General features: G+C 39.0%; 1 protein-coding gene across 3 annotated transcripts in view; it reads right to left on the reverse strand.

The window, feature by feature from the left end:
• Nucleotides 1-24182, reverse strand: part of MTMR7 (myotubularin related protein 7) — a 49925-nt gene that overhangs the window by 22438 nt on the left and 3305 nt on the right. For all 3 annotated transcript variants that reach the window (XM_074588164.1, XM_074588163.1, XM_074588162.1), the window contains 4 exons: nucleotides 8931-9053; nucleotides 7683-7845; nucleotides 3341-3498; nucleotides 1743-1871 (listed from right to left, as the gene is read on the reverse strand). In XM_074588164.1, coding sequence (XP_074444265.1) covers nucleotides 1743-1871; nucleotides 3341-3498; nucleotides 7683-7845; nucleotides 8931-9053 — 573 coding nt within the window. The remainder of the gene's footprint in view (nucleotides 1-1742; nucleotides 1872-3340; nucleotides 3499-7682; nucleotides 7846-8930; nucleotides 9054-24182) is intronic.

The following is a 24182-nucleotide window of genomic DNA, read 5'->3' on the forward strand; positions in this document are numbered from 1 at the left end:
TACCAAAGAGCTATGGGAAAGTTCTGGGTCTGAAAGACTAAATGAGTGGCACTCGTCTCCCCTGCATGCAGCAGACTTCTTCCCAACCTGCTGTCACCACAGCTGTTCAACATCTACCATCACAAATCTTACCCCACTCCTGCCCAGTACTCTATTATCTGGCAACTCATGCCAGCCTCCAAACTCACAGAGGTATTTCCTCCAACATTCCCAACCCTTTCCCCAGCCCTTTGAACCATGAAGGATCCAGGATTAAACACAATACGTCAGATCCTGGTGGTCTGAACCTTAATCTGAACTCCAACCACAACAGGGAAAACATTCAGGCTAAAACCATGAAACTCATCCAAGCTGGATCACTACATATTGGAATCTAGCTGATACCTGAGACCTTTTCTTTCACTGAGATTTGGAAATATCCAAGTGTTTTGAATCCTAGATATCTATATTTGGACTTACCTGATTATGCAAAGTGATTAACTTTGAAAATTTTGGCCCTAATGAAATATTAAGGATAATATGGAATTTATGCAGAGGCAGTATTTACTACTTAAATCCTCCTGTCCTCCAGTTTTGTTGTCATATTCATAGATCTTTATGGAAGCAGAATTCTGATAAAATAAGGAGTAAAGAAGATGTCAAAATAATGTCTCATTTCTTCCTTCTAAAGCTAAAACCTACGATAGGGGCCACTGTAAAGATAAGATTTCCATGGAGACTATAGCTTATGATTCCTGCTTGTGACATCCTATGGAAATATCTCCCATCCTGCGTGGCAAACTCTACAGACACCCTGTAATCCCACACTAGCTCTGTCTCTTGGGAAGTCCTGGCTATCCCTCAGGACTAGGGAAGACCTAGTGATGCAGTTGCCATCCTGGGATTGAAACAGGAGATATTAGACACATAAATCCTTTGGGAGTACAAAGGGGACATCATCCTCCTAAATGGTAATGACAGTTGAGCTAAGCCAGTCCCTAGGGGGCTAGGACGGAAATGTAAGAACACCCAGTCCGCAGGATCTTTCAATCCAAGGGTTTCCTTTACCTCAGCTGCCAGAAACAGAAATGCAAATAGTCTAGGTAGAAGTTTTTTTCCAAATGATTACAGACAATCATGGGAGTTCATCACTCAGCCCTGAGAACATCTGTCATGGAGAGGAGAAGGTGGCACTCATCACTCTAATGGGCAGGGAGAGTCTCTTTAACAAAGACACGACGCGCTGCTCAGCCAAAATTTGGTAGCTCTTTCATTCATCTTTTTTGGGTCTATTCACAGATCTTTTCTGAAGATGCTACTCCTTATTCTGTAATTGTTGCAAGTATAGTTTTTCCTCCTTATTGACTTGCTCTCGCGCTGTGGCTACCAGGTCCTAAATTGCTCTGTTTTCCTCCCAATCACCTGCTAAGCTCCCTGCTACTGGCCTTCACTCTTCTGCCCCCCATGTTTCAGGACCTCTTCTACTACTCCACTTCCCTGCGATACAGAGATCACATCTTTTTGTGTCAGCTGGATGATGAAGCTGGGTCTAAATGACTGCATTAAATGCCTGTTAATGAACTAATCATAATTCCAGTGTGTGCCCATATGTACAAACCACAATAACCAGACTACACTAACCGTCTTTTAAATTTATTTTTTTTTAAATGAACACTGATTTCTTCTTGTGAAAGCTTAATAGAAGAATTATGAAAGCAAGGCCAAAATAAGCAAGCACTTCAAAGCTACAAATTCACACTTACGTTGTTATCTTTGCAGTAGTAGGAAAGAGCTGGAAAACGCCTTCGGCTCCGAAATTTAGAGCTCCCCACTATGATGTGTGCAGTCGCAGACTTTGGTACATACACTTCCGTAGGATAGGAGTCACAGACCTGTGAAAGGAAACTCTGCCTATTTAGTCTACAAAATACGACTAACATTAGCTACCTTCACAGCAAAACCAAAATACCAAGGAACTCTAGTCTCAGGGAATATTCCCTTATTATTGTATATACATCACCTACATTTCTCAAATAATAAACAGGTAGACCATACATTCAAACCAGGAAAGATTCACCATTACGTATAGCAAGGTTGTATTTACAACTGAGGTTTCCTCTGTAGCTGAATTAGGAAGTAAGGATGGGAGTGGGTGAAGTTCCCAAACACCCCTCTCTTATAATGGGATGGGACTATAGAGCCAAATTTTCCAGCAAATCTGATAATAATAAAAAAATAATGACAAAAATAGGGACTTGGAGAAAAGAAATTATTCTGTATAAAATGAGGATACCAAAAGGCAAGCAGCCCTGACAATGCCTATGACTTCTGAAGGGAACCCAACAAGCCTGCAAAAAAGCCCAGAAGTTCCTCTGGAGACAAGTGGGACCACAAATGGGTCCTGGTCTAACTTCCGTTTCCTGATCCTGCCTGTGGCATTCTGTCTGGGGTCAAAAGCATATCCAGTATCTCCCTGGGACTTTCTGAGATGACTAAAGGAATTAGGATGCCCAGGAAGAAATTAGGTTCTGAGAGAGCCAAAGATATGTAATGAAGGAGAAAGAAAAGGGTTTGTGGTTACAGATGCTGCTGTGGTCAACTGGGTTTTTTTCATGATGCCATTTTTCCTACGCTTTATCTTGAAAGAGATTAAAACATTTTTTCCGCTTGTTTTAACAAAAAGAAAACAAACCCTGACAGCACATTCAGTCTTCTCTGAGAACTTCACAGGCCTTCCTGAATATGGATATGCTCCAGCAGCAAAGCCAATGGAGTGCATGGACACACTTCCTTCAAAAATATTTTTGTTATTATTTCTCACAATTAATTAATATTCTAAGGACTTCAATTGTACAGGACTGAACTAGACAGGACAGCAGGCAGCTAGGAAGAGATATGACCTCTCAGGTGACTGTGGAAAGCACTTTCAGTCAATTCCAGAGGCTTCAAAAGGACGGTGAGAATGGCCAGATAGGAAAAAATATTGCCAAATCCACTATTTCAAGTAACTTTTTTTTTCTTAAAATGACTGAGTAGTAATTTTATATAACCCTATATGTCAGGGAAACACTTGTTCAGACACGTAACATTTAAGTATGATTTAAACTTCTCCCCAAGCAGCCAAGCACTACTGTTTCAAACTTACTGTGTACAAGTTCTCTGTGCTGAATTTCCACATGTATTAAAGACACCTCCTCTCTATGTGCCTTTTTATGTAAAAGCATGGAAGAACTGCACCTTACTACCTGTATGTACAGTGCTGGGCACAAAGGGATCCTGCATCTAAGCACTTACTGAAGTCCACAGTCAGACTGCTGATTCCCTTTTCAGCCTGTGTAACAGAAAAATCACAACAACTCACTCCATAGTCTCTGTTTACATCGCTAATCTGCCAATAGTTGTTTGGAACACCCATCCGATTATATTCTTCAGTGAGGTCCACAAGCCTCCAGCCTTGTTCTCGTTCTTCTTTATCTAATTTTGGATTGAATGAGAAACAATACAGCTCTTCGTATTTCACTGAAAAACACCAAGCAAACAAACAAACAAAACCAGTAAGACACTTCCGGTTTCTCATGCTGAAATCATACTTCAAAGCCAAAAATTTGATATTGTCCTTTACGTAGTTTCTCTTTTAAAATAATATGCTATACAAAGCCATATCCTGGCTTATAACTATTTTCAAGCATACTTTGAAGTACAGTGCTGTTTTGTTACTTGTATACGTTGCAATATATTTGCCTTATTAGTAATGCAACTTAAAGTATACTGTTCTGCTAGACCTCTCCTCTATTGAATCGTAAAACCCTCCCCTAACATGAAGACAAAATGCCAGTGATAATATGCTTTCACCCAAAGAAAACTGAAGTCAGTGCCAGAATAAGCACTTGTTCTGCAAAAGTATTTGCTGGCCAGAGGTAGCTTAGAAAACCCTTTATGAACGTAACATCTGTCCTGTGACAAAGATGAAAGATCTGAACAATATGCACGCAGCACAATCTTCCAAAAATGGACTAACTCAGAAGTCTTTGTCCCTAAATAAGGAAGTTTTCAATAGATTCAATGAAATTTTAATTTTGCGGATTGCAAAATTCTGTCCTTGAATTATTAGCAAAGGCATTCATGATACAGATGTTGTAATAGCATAAAAATAACATATGTTACATCAATCATTTCATCATGACCGTGAACTTGTTTAAGTAGCTATGCCACCTGTCACCCTCGGTCAAGGACCATATAATAAACTTGCTGGTGCTGGAGTTTTTAACTTTTTTTTAGGAGCATATCCCTATTCATGCTAACGAGTGTCTTAACCCTGGTGACCAATGGCAGCCAGACACTATTGCCATTAAATGCCAACTGTCCCTGATATGATTCAGCATATAGCCTGAATTTAACATTCTCATTGCTACCTCAGATATTGTTATGTCACGAGGGCATGTTTCATTCTGTTGCTCTAAAACTGTCTGACCGATGGGTTTTTAACTTTAGAACTGAGTTCTCTCTGACTTCACAGTTTCCCAGTGATACATTTGCTTCATAATACAATTTTAACAAAATCAGTAAATTTAAATACTACTCTTTTTCTAATAATATGTACCTAATAAGCAGTGTCTTAGAATACTACAGTACGGAAGTTATAGAAACAAAAATAATAACAACAAAGCTAACCACAATATTAATAATAGTAAAGCTTCTATCTTGTTCTATAGAAAGTTTGTTTCTTTTATTTTGATTATGTCCTTCAAAGCTGTAATTTAAGTTATATTTTGTTTTCTAAATTTCAATTAAAATGAATGTATATACACACAAGAAAAGCATGAACATAAGGAAAGACAACCAGATTAACTCTGCCAGGAAAGTACTGAAAGTCAACAAATTCATGAGTAAGGAGATAGAAATGTTTTGCATATCATCTGACAGTTCAAACTCTTCCTGTATGCTCTGATTTCAAATTTCTGTCATGGCACAGATTAGGAAGACAGTCTGGTTTATTTCTCATCTGCTAACATGAAGTTTTAGCATAATCCATAAATCCAATCTGAGATAATTTTAATAAAGTGCTTTTGGTAGCAATCTGAGCGCTTATTTTTACTGCTTGGTTGTCAGAAGCACCTGGATTTTCTTTACAACCAGACCCGCTGTTCAGAGGCACGTGAGAAGCCTTTAAAAATCCACCTATTAAAATATATCAAGGTTATTTATGACAGAAGTCTGACTCAACATTACAAGTATTATTACATGAAGATATCTAGAGGTGGTAACAAAAATGTTAAAGTATTAATAGTCAGTGCCTTAAAGCTCAGTTATCAGCTCTTCTCCAGCACTTATAGGACCTTCCCTAATCTTTCTCAGTTATTTTGCCATAAGCATCTGCAATCCTGCCATCACACCTTGTATTGGGTTTGTGTGTCAAGGTTTTGGTAGCCAGGGGGCTAAAGGGGTGGCTTCTGTGAGAAGCCACTAGAAGTTTCCCCTATGTCCAATAGAGACAATGCTAACCATCTCCAAGAAGGACCTGCCACCAGCCAAGCCCAAGCCCAAGCCCAAGTCCATCAGTAATGGTGGTAGCACCTGTGGGATAACAGAGTTAAGAAGGGGGAAAAAAACCTGTGTAACAGCAATTGCAGCTGGAGAGAGGAGTGGGAATAAGTGGGAGCAACAACCCTGCAGACACCAAGGTCAGTGAAGAAGGAGGGGAGGAGGTGCTCCAGGTGCTGGAGCAGAGGTTCCCCTGCAGCCTGTGATGAAGACCATGGTGAGGCAGGCTGTCCACCTGCAGCCCGTGGATGTTAACGGTGGAGCAGATGTCCACCTGCAGCCCATGGAGGTTAATGATGGAGCTGAGGAGCGGAGTGATAGAGCAGCTTTGGTGGGCACCTGGTGTCCGTCCAGGGTCAACCCACTACACACCTGTAATAACTGTTAAGGTCAGCTTGTTTCACAAAATGCCTTAATTAAGCAAAACTGCCAAACTCAGCTGACAGCTTGACCTTATTAAAATGCTATTAACAGCTGGCAAGAGTAAAATCAAGCACAACTTTGCTCCTTTATTGTAACTAGGACATCACATAACATAGAATATAAGAAGCCAGTATAAAAGATGGGCTTCATTCAGCTTCAGCTATATGGTGGAATGAATTAAACAAACCATCAGAGAATGAAAACTAGAGCCTGCATGAGTCAAATTTTCTCCTCATGGAGTAAAGGGTACCTTATAATGCTGAGTAAATGTATTACCTTAAGGAAGTACAGCTTTGTGCCCAGACAAAAAGACACAGCAGAGCACTTTCAGGGTACATATGGCTCAACTTGCAATCGGAGCCTTCTAATTTTGAGTAAGCAAGATTTTATCCTGCCTCACATGAAGATCGGATATTTTGCTGAAGAAAGAAAACTACAGTGCAGTTGAACTATGCAAAGAGCTAATTCTATGCTGCTCTTATTGCATCATCTTTGTTTGAACCTTCTTATCCATTGCAGCCTGCCACTGAACTTGTATTCATAGCTATTCTTCTCTTCATCATTAGGTATGTCCATATCCCAGCATCCTGTTCTGGTGCATAGCAGTACACACACCTCCTCCTGGCTCCAGGCAAGGAGTGTTACAGAATCACATTCCTTCCAGTATGCATGAACTTGCCACTGAGGCCCATGGAATTAATCCAGATTTACATCAGCAGAACCACTGACTGAATTTGTTTTTAAATTTCTCCAATTACTTTCATCTTGCATCACCTAGCATATCAAGTTACTTTATCAAGTTGCATATTATTACTACTACTATCCAATTTATTATTACTATTCCTAACTATCCTAATTATAGAAGGTACTTTATAAAGTTCAGTAGCTGTGCTGGCTGACTGCAATTTTTTCCCCCTCTATACAGATAGATAAAATTCGTGTTCTCCTAGCAAGATACAAATTAAAGCCAATGTTGTCAGTTTTGTACAGAGTGTGGTGAACATTTTATTTGCATACTGTTAAAATAAGTTATCATTTAAAACAAAAAAGTCCAGAAGCCTTCTCAGCTGGTTCTTAGGAAAGCCGCTATAACGCAAAGGATCAGATGTTGGACTTTCATGGATTTTCATCAAAAAGAGTAAAGGTTTCAAAAAGAACTTGATTTGAATTCAGAAATTAAAAAAGACTACATTCAAAACCTAAGTAATAATAGGCACAGGCAGTCCAGTGGAATAAAGCAACTACTTGCTGCAAAGTTTTCCCTGATTTTAAGAAATTTATGCACAGCACAGAAAGGGAAATTCAGACCTTAACATGGCCACTAAATACATCGTAAGTTTTTTGTCACAGCAGGAACATGAAAATTCCCTAGATGTAGAGACTTGACAGTATTTTCCTAAATTCACACCTACACGAGGCATACAGTAAACAACAGTTACACATGAAATAGCATTGTAATTTATTTTATGGCCAGCGATAGCCTAGAGTATCATTTTCAACAAAAGTTCATGACATACTTTATGGAATTAACTACTTGTTATGATGTACTTTCTTCATTGCTCCATAAGTGATTATTTTAATATGCTCATCTACTCAGAGACCTTTTCTCTCACAACACATCTCTAACAAAGCATTTTTTCTTAACCTGCAAAGTGCAAAGATGCCCAGCTACGCTCCTTCCATTATATTCTCCCTCTTCAGCATGAGGAAGGACTTTTGTGACAGTTTCCTTCTCATACCTGGTCGTGCTAGACGTATCAGAGAGATGTAAACATCATGGCAGTCTCGTTCCTGAGGGATGACCAGCTGGATGACCTGGAAGTTCTTGCAACGGATCAGCAATGGGCAACCGGTGGCAGTGGTGGCCTGCTTCTCAACAGAGGAAATTTGGCTGTGAAGAACCTGTGTGGGAATTGAAAACAGTTATGCCAAGTGATTCAAATGTTAAGGAAGAAAAATAATTATTTATGATGATGTGCCAGGGCAGACACAGCAGCTTTCACTACTGTTTCAGAAAATACCCACACTCCTCTTGCAGTTTTGGTCCTATCTCCAGCCTCAGGCTCAAGCAGCACCTCATATATCACCTACAGACAAAGTAGCTCTTGGAGTGTTTCAGCTGCTCAAACATTAGCCTGGTCATGCTGTCTAAAGCTTTTTGTTTGTTTGCTTTAGTGTAAGCTAAAAATTGTCATAAAAAGAGCTCTTTTCATCTGCCTGTACCGTTAAAAGATAAACAAGCATCAGTTAGATAAAGCTAAAATGTTGGGGCTGCTCATTGGCAGAATGGTAGTCCTGATACTGCATCAGATGAGACGAAACATTACAGTAACAATCAGGAGGGCACTAGTGGGACCAAAAGAGGATAGAGTTAATAATTAGTACAAAAACAGACAAAGGATTCATAATTAAGCTACATAAAAGACCCTCAAATTGTATGACACCAGAGCTATATCTGTACCTATATATATATACACACACACACAACATATGAAATAGACATGCTCTGAGATAGACCCATCAAAATACATAACTCAAAATACTACACCATGAAAAAAACCAAACCAACAAACCAACAAAACCCAACCAAAAACAACTAAAAAACCAAAATCATTAATCCAGCACAAGCAGTCAGAGAGAAAGGCAAGAGCCAACTGAGTCAAGGTAGTAATTCACATTTGAAGCATTTCTCCTCAATTCTTCCTGGACTACAGGAACAGCACTGTAGTTTACAGAGGCAGTTTCTCAGAGAAACACATCTGGTATTCGTACGGTGAAGGTCCTTCTACTCCTCTTACTGTGTTGCAATATCCAGAATCCATTGACAATTTTCAAAAATTACCAGGCTGGAATTTCACACGCTCTGAAGTTATAAAAGCATCCATATGCACTGATTTACTATGTCTAAACTTTGCAAGTTTTTTTCAAATTGCCATCAATAAAGTGCCACGCACTTACAGCTAACTGAAAAAAACAGAAATTCATACCCAGGTTTCTTTACGAGCTTCAGAACCATTCTCCACAAATATGACATGGGTAGCTGTTAAATACAAAGTTCCCAGTGCAGCTTTTCTTGAAGATAAACGATCAAGTAACCGAACATTTTCCACCTATACAAAGAAATGACAGAGGAAAAAAAGAAATAATTAGGCTATGACATACTCTGCCATAATGAGATCTCAACATCCACATTTTGTCCATCACAAACAAATTGCGCTAGCCTTGTGTTTGAACAGCAAAAGCTGACTTAAATGTTGCTCTGAGAAAATGGAAGGCGGGGGGGTGAAAAAAGAACAAAGTTAAAGATGACCCTATCACTTTTGCATTGAAATAAACACAATTTTGCACCACTTTCCTGAAAATCAGAATTGTGTGTGAGAAACACAAAGAAAAAAGAATAAAAGAATCAGCAAAATCAATGTGATTTTTTCAATAATGCAGAGATTCCAGGTTAGGTTGACAGAAACTTCCTAAAATGCTCTCAGAGATGGGATGTAGCCATGTATTCTCAAAACTTTGCAGAAATAATTCCACTGAAATCACACCAGAAACAGAATGATGCCAGCACCTAAGAATTACATGTTTACAATGTGTATTCCAAACACATTTTAAAAATAGGAATAAAGAAATCCTTAAAATCAAAATAAGCCAGTTTTGGTAGCAAAATGCTTAAAATCAAACAATTACTAAAACCAAGTCTTGTCCCTTAAGGCCAGTTATAATCTGCTTTAAACAAAAATAAAACAGCTAGAAAGCACGGATAAAGTCTTTTCCCAGGACCATCTACTTCAGAGGTCATGTATAGGGGTGAGGAGGAATGGAAGAAGCACAGCACTAACCCAGCAAGCATTCAGCAGGAAGCAAAAGAGGAGATATGAAAGAGGCAGGGATGATACAAAAGAAGGATGTAGGCAGTGCCCTTCTAAAAGGAACCCACAAATAACAACTATAAAAATGAGGGTTGTCTGGACAAACATGAAGACTTTACTGTGAGGGTGGTGAGCCCCTGGCCCAGGTTGCCCAGAGAAGCTGTGGCTGCCCCATCCCTGGAGGGGTTCAAGGCCAGGCTGGACGGGGCTTGGAGCAGCCTGGTCTGGTGGGAGGTGTCCCTGCCCAGGGCAGGGGGGTGGAACTAGATGGTCTTTGAGGTCCCTTCCAACCCAAACCATTCTATGATTCTATGACTCCTGTATCGGGTCTGATGGTGCACAAGGCAGTCATCACCCTCACCCGACAAACTGAGGTGTCTTGGGCCATGACACACAAGCAAAGCAGACTTCCACATGGCAGGGCAGGGGCTGAGGGTTGAATTCCCAGGCTTCCTACTCACATCTTCTCCCCACTCATCAATCAAAGCCAATGACTGAACAATGCTAACAAAGCTCGTTTGTTGTTTTTGGTTTGGTTGTGTTTTCTTTTAAACACAGAACTACAAATAAAATAAAGGTTGGATCTGAATAAACAGAACGGCTGCAATAAGAACTGTGTGGTAAATTGTATTTCATGAAAGCAATCACAATGGCGGCACTGGGTGAGATGGGAGATTCCCCTGGCCCTGCAGTTTATCTCTTGGAACGGACATGTGACACGTGCTGTTGTTGAGGGAAGAGTACAAGAGGCAAGTGTGTACTGATGCTCCCTCAGGGTGTTATCCCAGATTCTAAAAAGCAGCAGCTCCAGGGCCCTCCTATTAAGTTTAAGTTTTTAATAGCCCTAACTGCCTTTTTATTCCATTAATTTTGTTAAATAACATTTTGAATCCCTGTAACCTATTGGCACCCACAACACCCTGTGAGAGTGAACTTCACATTTCAGCTATGCATTGTGCAAAAATATCCCTTCCTCTTGCTTCTTTTGAACGTGCCACCAGTAGCAGGTGCACCATGCGCTTGGTGAACAATTTGGTAAGCAGGGAATGTCATTCCTTGTTTACTTTCTCTGTGTCACATATGCCTTTACAGATCTTTCTCTCCATCCTTACGTTCCTAGACTGAAAAGCCCAACTTTATGTAGTTGTGAACTTTATGGAAGCTACTCAAGACAAGCCCTTCCACACTTCTGATTATCCTACGAGAGGTCTGTTTCTTGAGAAGAGGCCAAAAGTGCAAACAGCAGCCAAAATTTGGGTGTACGATAGGTTTGGGTGGTGGAATGGTGATGTTTGCTCTTTTGTTCTCTATTAAATTTTTAAAAGTTTTCAAATATTGCTTGCTTTTTTGTCCTCTGCTGAACACAGTGGGGTTGTGTTGGGTTTTTTTTAGAACTAGCAATTGTAACTCCAAGTCATGTCTGCATACATAATTTAAGACCTACCCCCTTTGTGTATTATATTATATTTATTAATGATTAAATTTTTCCATCAGTATCATGAGACGTTGCTGCAAGCCACTACAGCAATCTTTCATTTCTCCTACCCTGAATAATGTCAGTACTATGAGTGAACTTTGCCACCTCTGTCTGGCATCTCCTCCCCTCCCCATATCTTTCAAAATGTTTGTAAGTTGAACATCATAGGCTCTTACAGATTCGTTGGATCTCTAGTGACGAGTTCCCTCTGTTGCAAAAAAGGACAATATATTCTTACTATTTGGTTCTTATTTTTAAATCAGTTATTACTGAGAGGCTTGTGTGTCTTATCCTGTGATAATTAAGTTTCTTCAAAACCCTTTGATGAAGGACATGCTCAATTGAGTTTTGGAAGACCAACTAGCTCCTATCAAACAGATCACCCTTGTCCACATGTTCAGTTACTTTTTAAAAAAAAATTTAGAGATTCTGGGTTCCTCTATGAAAGCTATGCTGATTCTTCCCCTTTTTATCATACTTTTCCATTAATCTAATGATTTAGAAGAGGGTCTAGGGAGTATTGCAGCTCCTACCAATTTCTCAGATTGTCTTATTTATCACCTCCATTTTTTTCAGACCCAGAAACTTTTAAGCATTACAGCATCATTACTGGCTTGACAATTTTGTACTGTAGTTCTTTTAACTTGCATGAATACCATCTGCTCCTGGTAACTTTTTACTGTTCATTGCCAACAGTTTCTTCTGAAATCTCTTATAACACTTTTATTGGTGACAAATCTTCTGATAAGTTCTTGACAGAGAAAAGCACCAGAATGGGCATGTCCATAAAATAACTTCCTTACTTTGATCATTTACTTGTCCTGTAGATTTTTTCTCAGGATTTTATCTATCTACTTAAAGACAGCTTGAAAGTGGCTTTACTAGTAGTTTTTGCCAAGCTGTTCTTCAAAATCTCTTTTGGCCTGCCTTATTTTGTTTATATATTTAACTTGTTTATGCTTTGTTGTCCTCATTTAGGCACAACTTCAACTTGAAGAAAGCCCTTTTACTTCTAACAAAAGAAATCCTTTTAATAAGAGACATCCTCTTACTCCTTCACCCTGTTGTTTAGCTATGCAAACCTTTTTTTGGTCTGTTAAAGCCGTTTTCTGGAAGTCGGATTGTAGTGAGCTCCCATATTTAGACAATGTTCATGACTCCTATAAACATTTTAAATTTTGGCTCTCTTTCTTTTTGAACAGTTTTCACATTTTTATGTAGTTTTCTCTTTGAAGTTAAACATTGCCATGGGAGATTTTTTCCCCCTTTTTTTTGCCCTTTACCCTTTTTTTTGTCACATTGATTATTTTTCTTCCACTAAGTTTCTAACATGCCTATTATATCAATAATTTATACATTTATATATTTATAACCAGTAACTTTAGTTTCAACACTTGTTTCCCTGACTTTTAATATTTGTACTGAAACACAGATATATTTGGTCTAATTGTCTATGTTTCTTTGCTCTGGTTAAGTGGAACTTTTAGCAATTTCTATTTATTCAAGAATATAGAACTTTTTATACTGACAATTTTTTGTGACACAGCACAGCATTCAAAACATTGTCCATTTTGTGCATTATAACAAGAGCTTCTCAGTTTTTCTGTACTTCAGTGTGGATAAGTACAACTCAGAATGGGCTCTCCTACCAGGCTCAACAAGGAAAAAGTACTGTTTGTGAGATGATGCAGTGGACTGAATTTTTAGCTAGCCCTTTTTTCTGCTGACCTCAAGGAGTATGGTAAGAGTCAGTTAAAATTACTGAGAAGAATCAGTTAAAATTACTGAGAAGAATCAGCTAAAATTACTGAGAACTTCAAAACTTGGCTCAATGAAAATTAGCATGATTCGTTGATTAACCTTGGCTAGCTCTTACATGATATATGTCAATCTGTGATTGCAGTATGAGAAAAATAAAGCAGATTTACTAATAACTTGCCTCATGAACAACCTTATCCTATCTAACGTAATTTCCAAAGGGAAACTAGAGTCTAAACTCTATCTGGATTCAAATCCACGGTTCTGATGTATAGTAAGTGGCATGAATTGCCTTCAAGAGCAGTAAGGGTCTCTAGGGGTCTTTAAGGGTTTCTAAGCTCTCAGGAGCTTGATCTAAAAACTCTCTGCATAACCCCCTGCATGGGTTTTCTTCTGAGCCCCATCTGTACTTCTTCTGCCTAGCTTCCAGGTACTCAAACTTTCTGAAAAAGTTTCACCCATGGACAGGGTGGGGTGTGTGTGGGTGTGGGTGTGTGTGTGTGTAAAAAAAAGGCAAAACAGAGCTAGTCTCAATCTTAGATTTCATTCTGCTGATCAAAGGAATCAGAGAAGGAGCCTTCTTTCTTCATCTTCTCCACCTTTCCAATCAGGAGAAGAAAGCCAAGTCAAACAGTGTCTTTAAATGGTCTAGAGGCAATGGGAACATGTTCATTTCCACAAGAAAGGAAAAAACGTTCAATAGTACTTTGGAAGAAGAAGAGTTTTTCTATCTAAAAAGTAGTGGCATGCTGAGAAATCAGCACTAATAACAAAAAAATTTAAATTTTCCTTCAGAAAGAGACACTGTAGTAATTTGTCTCCTACTTTTTCCTCAAAAAAGTGCTCCATCTTTTCACTAAAACTACTGTAGGCTTTATTGGAGAACCTAAGAAATCACGTATGTACTGACACACATCAGGATAAAGCATACACACCATGCACATGTGCTTTGCCTAACACCAACAGCTGGTGGGAGAGACCAGATCAGAAAATACCAGGTGAAGAATAAAAAAAAAGGCAAAAACAGACTGTAAAGCTGAGAGCTGGAAGAAATCAAGAAGCATAAAAGAACGCATTAGCCAAGCGAGTCTGGAGAGTGGCATCTAAGTAAAAACTTCAATAATTTATTTGAAGCTGTTGCCCCCGTCATTTATTTTTGCCCGGTGACTGTGGTTGTCTAGGCTTAAAGAAAAGACTGCCAAAAGCTTTATTTCAATCATTACAACCCCTTACATGGGGATAAATAAAGTTGGCTAGAAACTATTTTCAATGCAACACAGATGACAGAAAAAAGGAGGCAAAAATAGAAGTTAAAGGGAATGCAGATTAAGAACAGATGGAAGGCACTTTTTACTCAGAGAATAAACATGACAAATGACTTACAAACAAGGTTGCCAGGAGGTCATTCAATTAAAGAATGTCATATTAGGGAAAAGCGTGGGTCAAAGCTTTATTCAGGCACAACTCCCACCAGTTTCAATGGGACTCCCACCTAAGGAAGAATGGCAAAGATATGACCCTGAAAGTGTTCAGAAAAGTTGGTGTGCCAAAATGTTATTCCTAAAAATATCCTTGTACCCTACTGTTTTCATTTTTAGTATAGATTACTTCTTAAATAAGCTCTGACTAAATGGCCTATTTTTAAATGCTTCTTGAATATGGTACCTTCATTCTCACTTCTTTAAGACGTATCGGTATCTCCAAACACATGGCAGCAGTGTAAAAAAGTGCAGAAGTTACTGCTACTTTTTCATGCTGTTTATAACTGCACATGGGAAAGCTCCTTCAGGTGCAGGATCAGTTTTGAGTGTCAACTCCTACTTGAGTAGGGAAAGGAGAGAGGAGCAAAGCTGTAGAGCAGATTGCTCAGACGGGAAAAAACTATGCCTCGGAACAAAACCTCAGCCCCAGGCCTCTCCACGTTGCTTTGCTTCCTGACACAACACTCTTGTACAGCAGGAAGATGCTTTCTGACACGAAACCATCTCTGATGTAGGACTTTTGAATAAAATCAAGTCTTGAATCAGGGAAAACCATCTCAAAGGGGTTTATTCTCACTACACAGGTTTTCGGTCTCTGTGTTTGCTTCCCATCTATTAGCTAAACTTGAAGTAGAATACACTTGAACTGACAGTTCTGCCATGGTAATCACGGAACTGCCATTACAATTATCACCGTGCATCTGGAAGGAGAACACAAGTGGAAAAACCTACCTGACAGCCAAGAACAAAACAGCTCTGCTCCCAGGTATTACCAAGTGCTCCCCACTCCTCTTTAGAGGTATTTCTCTAATACCTTATCACAAAAAAAAACCCGAAGAAAGGCCAGAAAACCCTTACAGCCAGGAAAAAGCTGCTAATTAAAGGTAAGCAGGGAATGACTTAGCTCAGGCCACATCCTCAGGAGCTTCTCCGTTGGTCAGCCATTCAAAATTCATTGCTCTACAACAAAAGCTTGCCAAAGCAAGTTCCAGATAAAAGCTGATCAAGAACCTTGACATTTGACTGGTCTAGCGGGAGCTGTCCCTGCCCATGGCAGGGGGGTTGGAACTGTATGATCCTCAAGGTCCTTTCCAACCTAAACCATTCTATGATTCTGTGACTGTACAAAGGAGTTTCATTGATTTTTCAAGGGTAAAGAAAGACTGCTTTCACAACAGTCTTTGCTGCTGAAAAGGTTGACACAAAGCCAAGGAATGGGGCCGGTTAGGTTAGTGGCACACACTTAGCCCTAGAAAGGCTTCTTCTTGCCCATCCAGGACTTCACCTTCCCTTGACCTCCTAGACTGCCTGGGCTTCTGCTGCCTTCCCTACTCACCTTGTGGTGTTACACATGCAAGTAAAAGCAAGAAGAAACCGAATCCTGGGAATTAGTGACAGGACTCTGACTGGCTTCAGCACTGCAGGCACGCAAAAGCGAGGGGAAGAGCTTGTGCAAGCCAAAAGCCTGAGCCTAATGAGAAAAAAGGAGCACAGCTGGTATGGTTTGAGGCCAAGTGGAATATTTGAGCTTTCTTCACCCTGGTTGACCCCAGCTATCCATGTGTTTAGCATAATTCCTGAGGGTGAAAAAATACAGCATGCAAAAGACCAAATGCTCTTACAATTTTTTTCACACAAAGATAGTATAGTGTTGTACTCATTAAACAAAATATACAATAAGTGATCTTTTTGCATAATCTTGGAACAAGAATAAAGGAAAGCTGAATTGCCAACTGATGCTGCTATTTAATGTGGTTTCTATTCTATTTCATAAGAATCACGAAAACTGTAGTTGATCCATGTAACTTTTCTATATTTCCATCTCTGAAAAGATTTCCCGAGTGCAGTAAAATAATGCACACTCAATCTGTAACACAGAGTCAGATGGTTTCATATGTCAAAAGAATCAATCAAAGTCAAAAACGTCAAAATCATTAAATTTAAGTAAAGACACCTTAAGCTCTGCATTGTAAAAGAATTCCTCAGGGCAAACTGACAGGATGGGGGGAAATAGTCAAGAAAAATCTAAGCAAGTCTAATTTACTAAAGGACTAACATGAAAGAGGAATACTGGAAAAGCGCTGAAAAAAATTATAAGGAATGACTTGTAATGTTAGCAAGACAGTGAATAAATTATCTAACAATTTGGCTTAAAAACCCACTATTGCCTGCTAAGATCTATAAAAAGTGGGAGGTCAATACCATGTTATCAGATATAGCTGAGTAGCAGTTGTATAAAGGATGCAGTGTACAGTAACTTACTACAAGCGTATATAGCATTGCAATATGGTGTCAACATTGCAAGACAAAGCTCTTCCATAATGTGTTTCCTCTTTCAGTCCACACTAGATCCCACTTATCTAGCCGGATGGGACTTTGAGCAACCTGGTCTAGTGGAAGGTGTCCCTGCCCGTGGCAGGGGGGCTGGAACGAGATGATCTTTAAGGTCCCTCCCAACCCAAACCGTTATATGATTCTATGATCTAGAAAAGAAGAGCACAACTGAGGAATTTCCTAAGTTTTATGTGTGTTCTATTTAAAACCACATTGAACAGCTTTAACTTCAGAAAAAAAGTGCTTCCTCAAGTCAGTAAATCTTAGTACATTTGCCAAAAATTGTTTAGATTTAGTTCTGAAAAAAATATACAGAAAATTATCATATTGCTCACAGCAGTAAGCTGGAGTAGCGAGAAAGAATTCTGCGTGCAGCAAAGGGGCAGTGAAAAGAAATGTACGTTTAGATTTCTCCATTTGATACGGGCTGCTCCTCGCATGTGCAAAATGGTGCCCTGATGAGCAGTCTCTTTTGGAGCAGCAGCACCAGGCCATTTCAGCTGTGCAGGCCACAAAAGATTTGCATTAGAGATGGATTTGTAGGACTCCCTTTTCTCACGGTAACGATCTGGCTTTCTCTGCAGAGTACACCTGCAGACCAGGAAATGTCAGTGTGTATTTCCTGTTGCAAATAGACCATTTCTTTAGCCTACAGACACTGATAGATCAAATACCACCCATTCGAGTCCATTAACAGCAGGCTTAGAGATTCCAACCCTGACCACTCCAAAGCCAAACTTCCCAAACCCTCTGCTCCAACCTCAGTCTCCTACTATGCATAAACAGAAATCAAAGAGTACCCTGCAGACATGCTGTCTTAATGATTTTCAGTACCATTTTTTAAGTGCAAAAAGTTTGAGAGTTACTGGTTTAGACACGGATACCAAGACAGCAAATTAAAGCATGTGGCTATCCATGTTTTTCAGAGCTTGTTTTATGACTTTATCCAGATGCTTCTTTATTGAGGGTCACATTATTGAAAATATGAAAGTCTGGCATAGAAAATCGAAAAGAGATCTGCCAATTGCAGAATTAGGAAAATATTTATATTATTATGGACTTAACAAAGCAATCTAAATCTAAAAAGAATAGGTACAAAACTAGAAATCTAGAGACAAATTACCTTTCCAATTAATACGATGAGTCAGTATACTGATCTCACAAGGGACAAGTGCCTTGCCATTCACACAATGTGGTAAAAACCAGGTATTTAGAGAAATGCTTGATTTTAAAAAAATGAAACAAAACACCAAAACACAATGCTATAACCAAAACAGAAATTAAGTCCACATTGGAAACAGGCATTGGTATGAAAATCAAGTTTCAAAAGTGAAAAAGCATTCAGAATAGAAGGACCCTAATGCTAAGGGTAATGTAAAATAAAGAAAACCAAGTGAAAATAGAACCAAAACCAGAAGCCAAAATGCTAGATCCTGAGTCTTTTCAAGCCAGAGGAATCCTTTCATTGCCTTAAATGACCTTTGGATTAGGACCACTGGCTCCATCAATGTTCATGCTTCAGGACATAAACTTGGAAGCATCTTCCTGGACGGATCATGCTTTCCCTCACTTCCCTTTGCATTGCCTGTTAGTATTCTGAATCAGATGTTTTGGTTACAAAATTGGAAGCACCATTTGTCTGATGTAGTAAAACAGCTCCTGTGCTCACTTGGTAAGCCATTCACCTCACAAAGATCAGTAGGCTCCTGGGCTCACTGTAGATTAGAAATAACCAGTAAACATTGAATTAGCTATTATTTAAATGGTCGTCTATCCTACAGACTCTTACTACTACACAGGCACAGAGTTTTGAGATGATGAATATATGACATGTTTTAACAGCTTTACTTGTTTCACATGACACTTCCAATGGGATGGCCAAAGCTCAAGAACAGAGAGATGCATGAAGAGGACCACAAGAAATTTTGTATTTTTTTCAAGGGAATGTGTATCAATACATCAGTATGAGAAATGTGACTCACATTACAGAATAAGAGTAGTGAACAGATGAAGTTGGTTATTATGACAGAAAACAAAGAAAGTATTAATGCCATCTAAGTTTCAGTACCTGATTTAGGTAACTAAGTTAGAAGCTTATGCACTTGGAGACTGTGAATCTAGTCTAATGTGATTCTGGAAATTCCTTTGACTATGTCCATGGAGCCTCTGTTCTTAAATGATGCACCTAATGCTAAATAGTAAAAATCTCATCCCATAAGTAGTGATGACCAAAAGCAAAAAACAAATAGGAGAAAAAAACAATGCAAACTTCACCCGAATACACAGAAATGTGAAATTTCAGCTGAAATGGCACTCCAAAGTTTTAGTTCTACCCTTCTGTAATAAACAAGTTACTTGAAAAACCACAGTGGCATACCATCATTTAGATAATATTTCACTATGCTGCCAACAGAAAAATTGCAACCTACTTTAACAAAGTAGGATTTTTATGGATCATATAGCAGTTTTACCTGTGCCACTAACTCCACTAACTAAATTTTGAAATTCCAGCAACAGCATGTAGGGTCTTGTCTAATGCCTCACCAGAATAACACTGTTGGGCCAAACACATCTGTAGTACAAATAAATTTTGCATAGATAACAAAATTAGGAAAAGAGAATGGCACAGGAGACCATGACTGTGGTGTGCTCCTGTGCTGAATCTGCCAAGGTTAGTTTGGTTCCTTGCCCTAAGCAATGTACATCTAGTGCTTGTGCGGCAAATAGAAATAGCCAGTGCCTTGGATCACTCTGGCTTAGTCTTTTCTTACACCTTCAGAATGTCCCTGCTGGTGCAAGGTCATCAGTCTGGTACGTTAAATCTAAAATCTACCTATGTTGGAGTAATTTCTAGGGCAATCGCAATCAATGTAACATTTTATTTATTCACATTAAAATCCCAGAGAAGTAAAAGACAGGTGCGACTAATGGAAAATGAGTTAACTATTGATGAAAATGTCTTCTGTTTCAGTATGAAAAATTATGATGTCCAAAGTTTTTCACCTTGGATGAAGATTTTTTGACTGTTTAAAAACAGCAACACCTCATTTTGAAAACTTCAACACAACATTTCACAACTTGAAATTTCATCTGCTCACCACTACTTTGATAGACACCCATCCCTTTGACAGTCCTCCCAGAGAGCTGGCACCCTGAAAATCCTGAGCACCAAGTCCAATGTCTAGAAAGGGGAACTTTTTGGGGGAGGGAGGAAGGCTTCAGCTCTACCACATGGAGACCAAATTTGTGTCCCAACAGTGAACAAGCCTGAATTACCTGAGTTTCCAGGTTCCTGGTTTCACAGGGTGAACTGAAGTTCTCAAGTCCACAGCCAAATGCAAGTCTCACAGAACTTCGAGATGTGCTGGCCTGGCATGGGCTGTGAGAGCAGCAGGACATTGACTATGTACCCAGGAACCAAGAGTTAGCTATGGTTAGGTCTCCAGAAGAACTGACCTAGGACTGTGGAGCTCAGAAATCCCAAAGACTCCAATTTCACTGCTGACTTGAAGGAAGGACAATTCTCAGATCCCCAGTAATCTCCTGGGTAGGCAGCCAGGGAAACAGGCAAATTTTCATCAGAACCCTGCTGATGCTTTCACAGAACTTCAGCAACAACAATAGCCTTCTGTGACTCATTTTGTTCTGGTAAATAAGAACATGTCAATTTAAAATTATTTAATTGAAAAGTTCCTGGTAAGGAAAAATAAAATTGTAAGAGCTGAAGAATGGAAAGAAGGTGGAGTCCAACAGAAACACTCCAAAAGAAGAAAAATAGCAATACTACAATCTGACAAGCCTGGGAGAAAGAAATAAAACATCCAAATCAGTGAACAAAAAAAGCGAAATACTGCTCAGGGAATTAAAAAGCAGCCAAAATCTTCCAATATAACAGGACAAAGTCTGGTATTCACATATGTACAGTGGGAAAGAGCCAAGCTAAACCCATGATGTGGGGGAGGAAGAAATCCAAGACCTGAAGAGCAATTCTGGCTGTGTGATTTACTGAAATTAGAATGCAATATTTGTCTTTAGCAGGAGTTAGTTTAATTTCACTAATAATGAAATTATCTGGAAACCCACCCAAATCAAAGACAGCTCTGGATCTCCTCCAATCTCAAAAAGACATTAAGTGACTTAAATGATAAAGATGATGAAAAAAGTGAGACTGATATGAGCAATCCCGACCTGGATGGTAGGGCAGTCAGGTTATCTATGAAAATATGATCTATGAGTGAGGTAAACTGTAAATATCATTTGTATGAAGTTTGTGGTCCATACTGTAATCAGGCTGTGGTTCTGACATCCAGTCAAATATAGCTGAAGTTTAAAAGTACACAGTTCTCTGAGGTCAGTTAGAAAAAAAAAACAAAAAACAAAAAACCCTTGAGTTGGAATTTAATTAAAAGGGTATCATGAATGCACAATAACCATGATTTGCATGATCTTTTGACCATTTTCTGACTAAATCTTTTGACAATAATGGCTGTTACAAGATTTTGTTTAAATCTAAGCTGACGCTAATAAGCAGATCCCTTGATGAATCTAATTCAAAATGGCTATTTTAGGAGCAAATTCCAAACCGGGATATTAAATCCAGTCCCACATCACCTAGATATCCTCTGCAGTTCCTATTTTAATTTTATCCACCTCCAGCCTTGAATGCCAAACCACAGAATGCTTTTCAGCATCATATATTCAAAGCTCATTTGCATTAAATTTACCATTTGTGCTCAAAGTTCCACAGCACAAAGATGGAATAAATGTAACCCAAAGAAACTAGGTTGCATTCTAAATAGGGAAGATTTATTAACAAGAAAAACAAATCTATAACGCACAAAAACAGAGTGAAAAGTGTGCAGAATTAGTGTAGATGTTTTGATGCATCACTTTGACTATAAGCAGTCAAGTAGAATGACATGTTTGAAGTCATTAAACGTCACCGGCGCCAGAATAGGTTCAACATTTCCTAACCATGATGTAAAGTGAGAAAACAGTTACAGAATCAGAAAGCACCAGTTGAGCTGTAAGGTGCACTGATCTAGGCTGTCTACTTAGAGGAAAGAACAGAAACTACCTTTACAGAATGAAAAGCAGAAAATCAACTTGGCACTTGAAAGGGATTGCAGTACTGTTAAGCTGATGACCCAAAACACCAATAAAAGGCAAGGGCCACGCCAACCTCACCTCCTCTACCTTTCCTAAGCAGCAAACTAAATAAATGCTTAGCCAAGCACTAGTACCACTACAATGAAGTTCCTGTGGCACTCCATTCCCTGGCTTGTAGGGGAAACAGCCAGCCCCCATCCCCAGGTGGCTCCTGATACTGCCTCAGTGACTGCTGCCACCTTCCTAAGTAAAAGGAAGTAACATCAAACTTTTCCAAAAGGAGTTGTAGCCTGAATATGGAGAACTTAATTATAATATCACCTCTTACTCCAACAGAAGGTACACAGAGAGCAACGGTAGAAATGTCAGTTTAGCATAAAAAAAGGTGGAGATCCAGCAACTCAGAAAATGTAGTTGGAGAGGAAAGATTAGGTGTGCTGGGTTCAATTTCGCCATTGACCTAGATGAGCACCTGGATAAATATTTTGCCATTTACCTGTGCCATGTATAAACTGGATGTAAATTATATGTGTCTCTGGATGGAGAATTTGGGAAAACTGACATGTATTATAAAACTCTTTGAATGAAAAACAAGAACTATGGGAAGGAAAATAGATTGAAAAGAAAAGGAAACACAACTCATTTACACATGCTGGAAATCTGTTTTGGAAAGTAATACATCTGGTAGAAAAATCTGTCATTATCATGAAAAATGACGGTGTATCTTAAATTCTGCCTGAGAAAGGGATCACTGGCAATGGAAATACCTTGCCATAACATCACAAAAATGAAAGCATTCAAGCAACTCAAGTCATCCCAAGTATTGTGTTAACAAGAGATACTGAGCCAAATGAATTTCTGGGATAACTCCACTGAAGACAGCTGTTACACCAGGGATAAATCTGATGTATTCTTTATTATAAGAAGGGCATTGAGGAGGACTGCTGCCAATACACAAAGACAAATGATACGGAACAGTGGTAAATAAAATAAAGCAACTGATTAGCAACAGTGCATGAAGTCCCCCCATGAAGTAAGCATATCTTCAGAGGTCTTTATCTGTCAACCTGTCCATGGCCACATATATCTCTACACAATAGCATTGCTTATTCATTTTTTATGACTCTTATGAGCAGTTTGTCACATTTCAGGTTTTGACGGTTATCCTAAACTATCTTGCTGCTCAATCCATACTCATGGCAGAGAGTGGTTTACTAATTTTTAATTTTTAAAGATTTTTGGTGTTCTATATAATTCTATTTAGCAATGAGTCACTCTTAGCAACTCTTAAATGTGCTCAAATTACAGCCTTTATACATAGGATAACATTTACTTTGTGAAAAGATCATTATTGCATATAATGCAATAATGCATATAAGCGCACATCATACATGCACTGTGTGTTCTACCAGTAGTATAATGATAGAACAAAAGCATTCACTACTTAGTATGTTAGGGACTTGGCTATCCAGAAGGTCCAGGAAGGTCCAGAAGGTCTAGGGAATAGCATTTCAATAATAATGAAGAAAAGCAGTTTTGTCTAACAGACAAGAGACCTGGTTTCTATTTCTGCTTTTGACTTGCTACTTGCTAAGGAGCGACAGCAGTTAAATTCTTCAGAACTAGACTTAAAGGTATCATGTCTTTTGATGAAAGACTAGACAAAGTATCATTAGCAAAATTACGTAGTTATGTCAACAGCATGTGAAAGAACAGGACTGTTGAGCAGGTGGATACACACAGTCTGTTGGGAAAGAACCAGAAGGCCTTTTGCAGTGGGAAATACTGCCAAAGTCCTGTGATGTTGCCATAAAGCACATGGGTAAGGGTGACACAGAGGACATAATATATTTAGAATTCCAAAAAAGCTTTTGACAATTGAAGGTTATTAGAGAAATTAAGTTGCCATGGTATTGGAGGAAAGGTCCATTTACAGACAAAGCTGGTTAAAGGACAGGAAGCAAAGATTAGGGCTTAATGTTCTCTTTTCAGGATGGAGAGGAGTCAACAATGAAGTCCTACAAAGTCTGGCACCGGTACTGGTTTTATTCAACTTTATCAGTGACCTGAAGAAAAGAGTAAACAGTGAAATCTTCAAGTCTGTGGATGATCACAAGCTATCTTAGATAGCCGAATGTTTTACCTGTGGCACTAAAACTCCAGAAGAGCCTCGCAAAACAGTGTGGGCAAAAGATACACGAACTTCAACAC

The sequence above is a fragment of the Larus michahellis genome, chromosome 5 (assembly GCF_964199755.1).
Source record: "Larus michahellis chromosome 5, bLarMic1.1, whole genome shotgun sequence".
Taxonomy (NCBI): Eukaryota; Metazoa; Chordata; class Aves; order Charadriiformes; family Laridae; genus Larus; species Larus michahellis.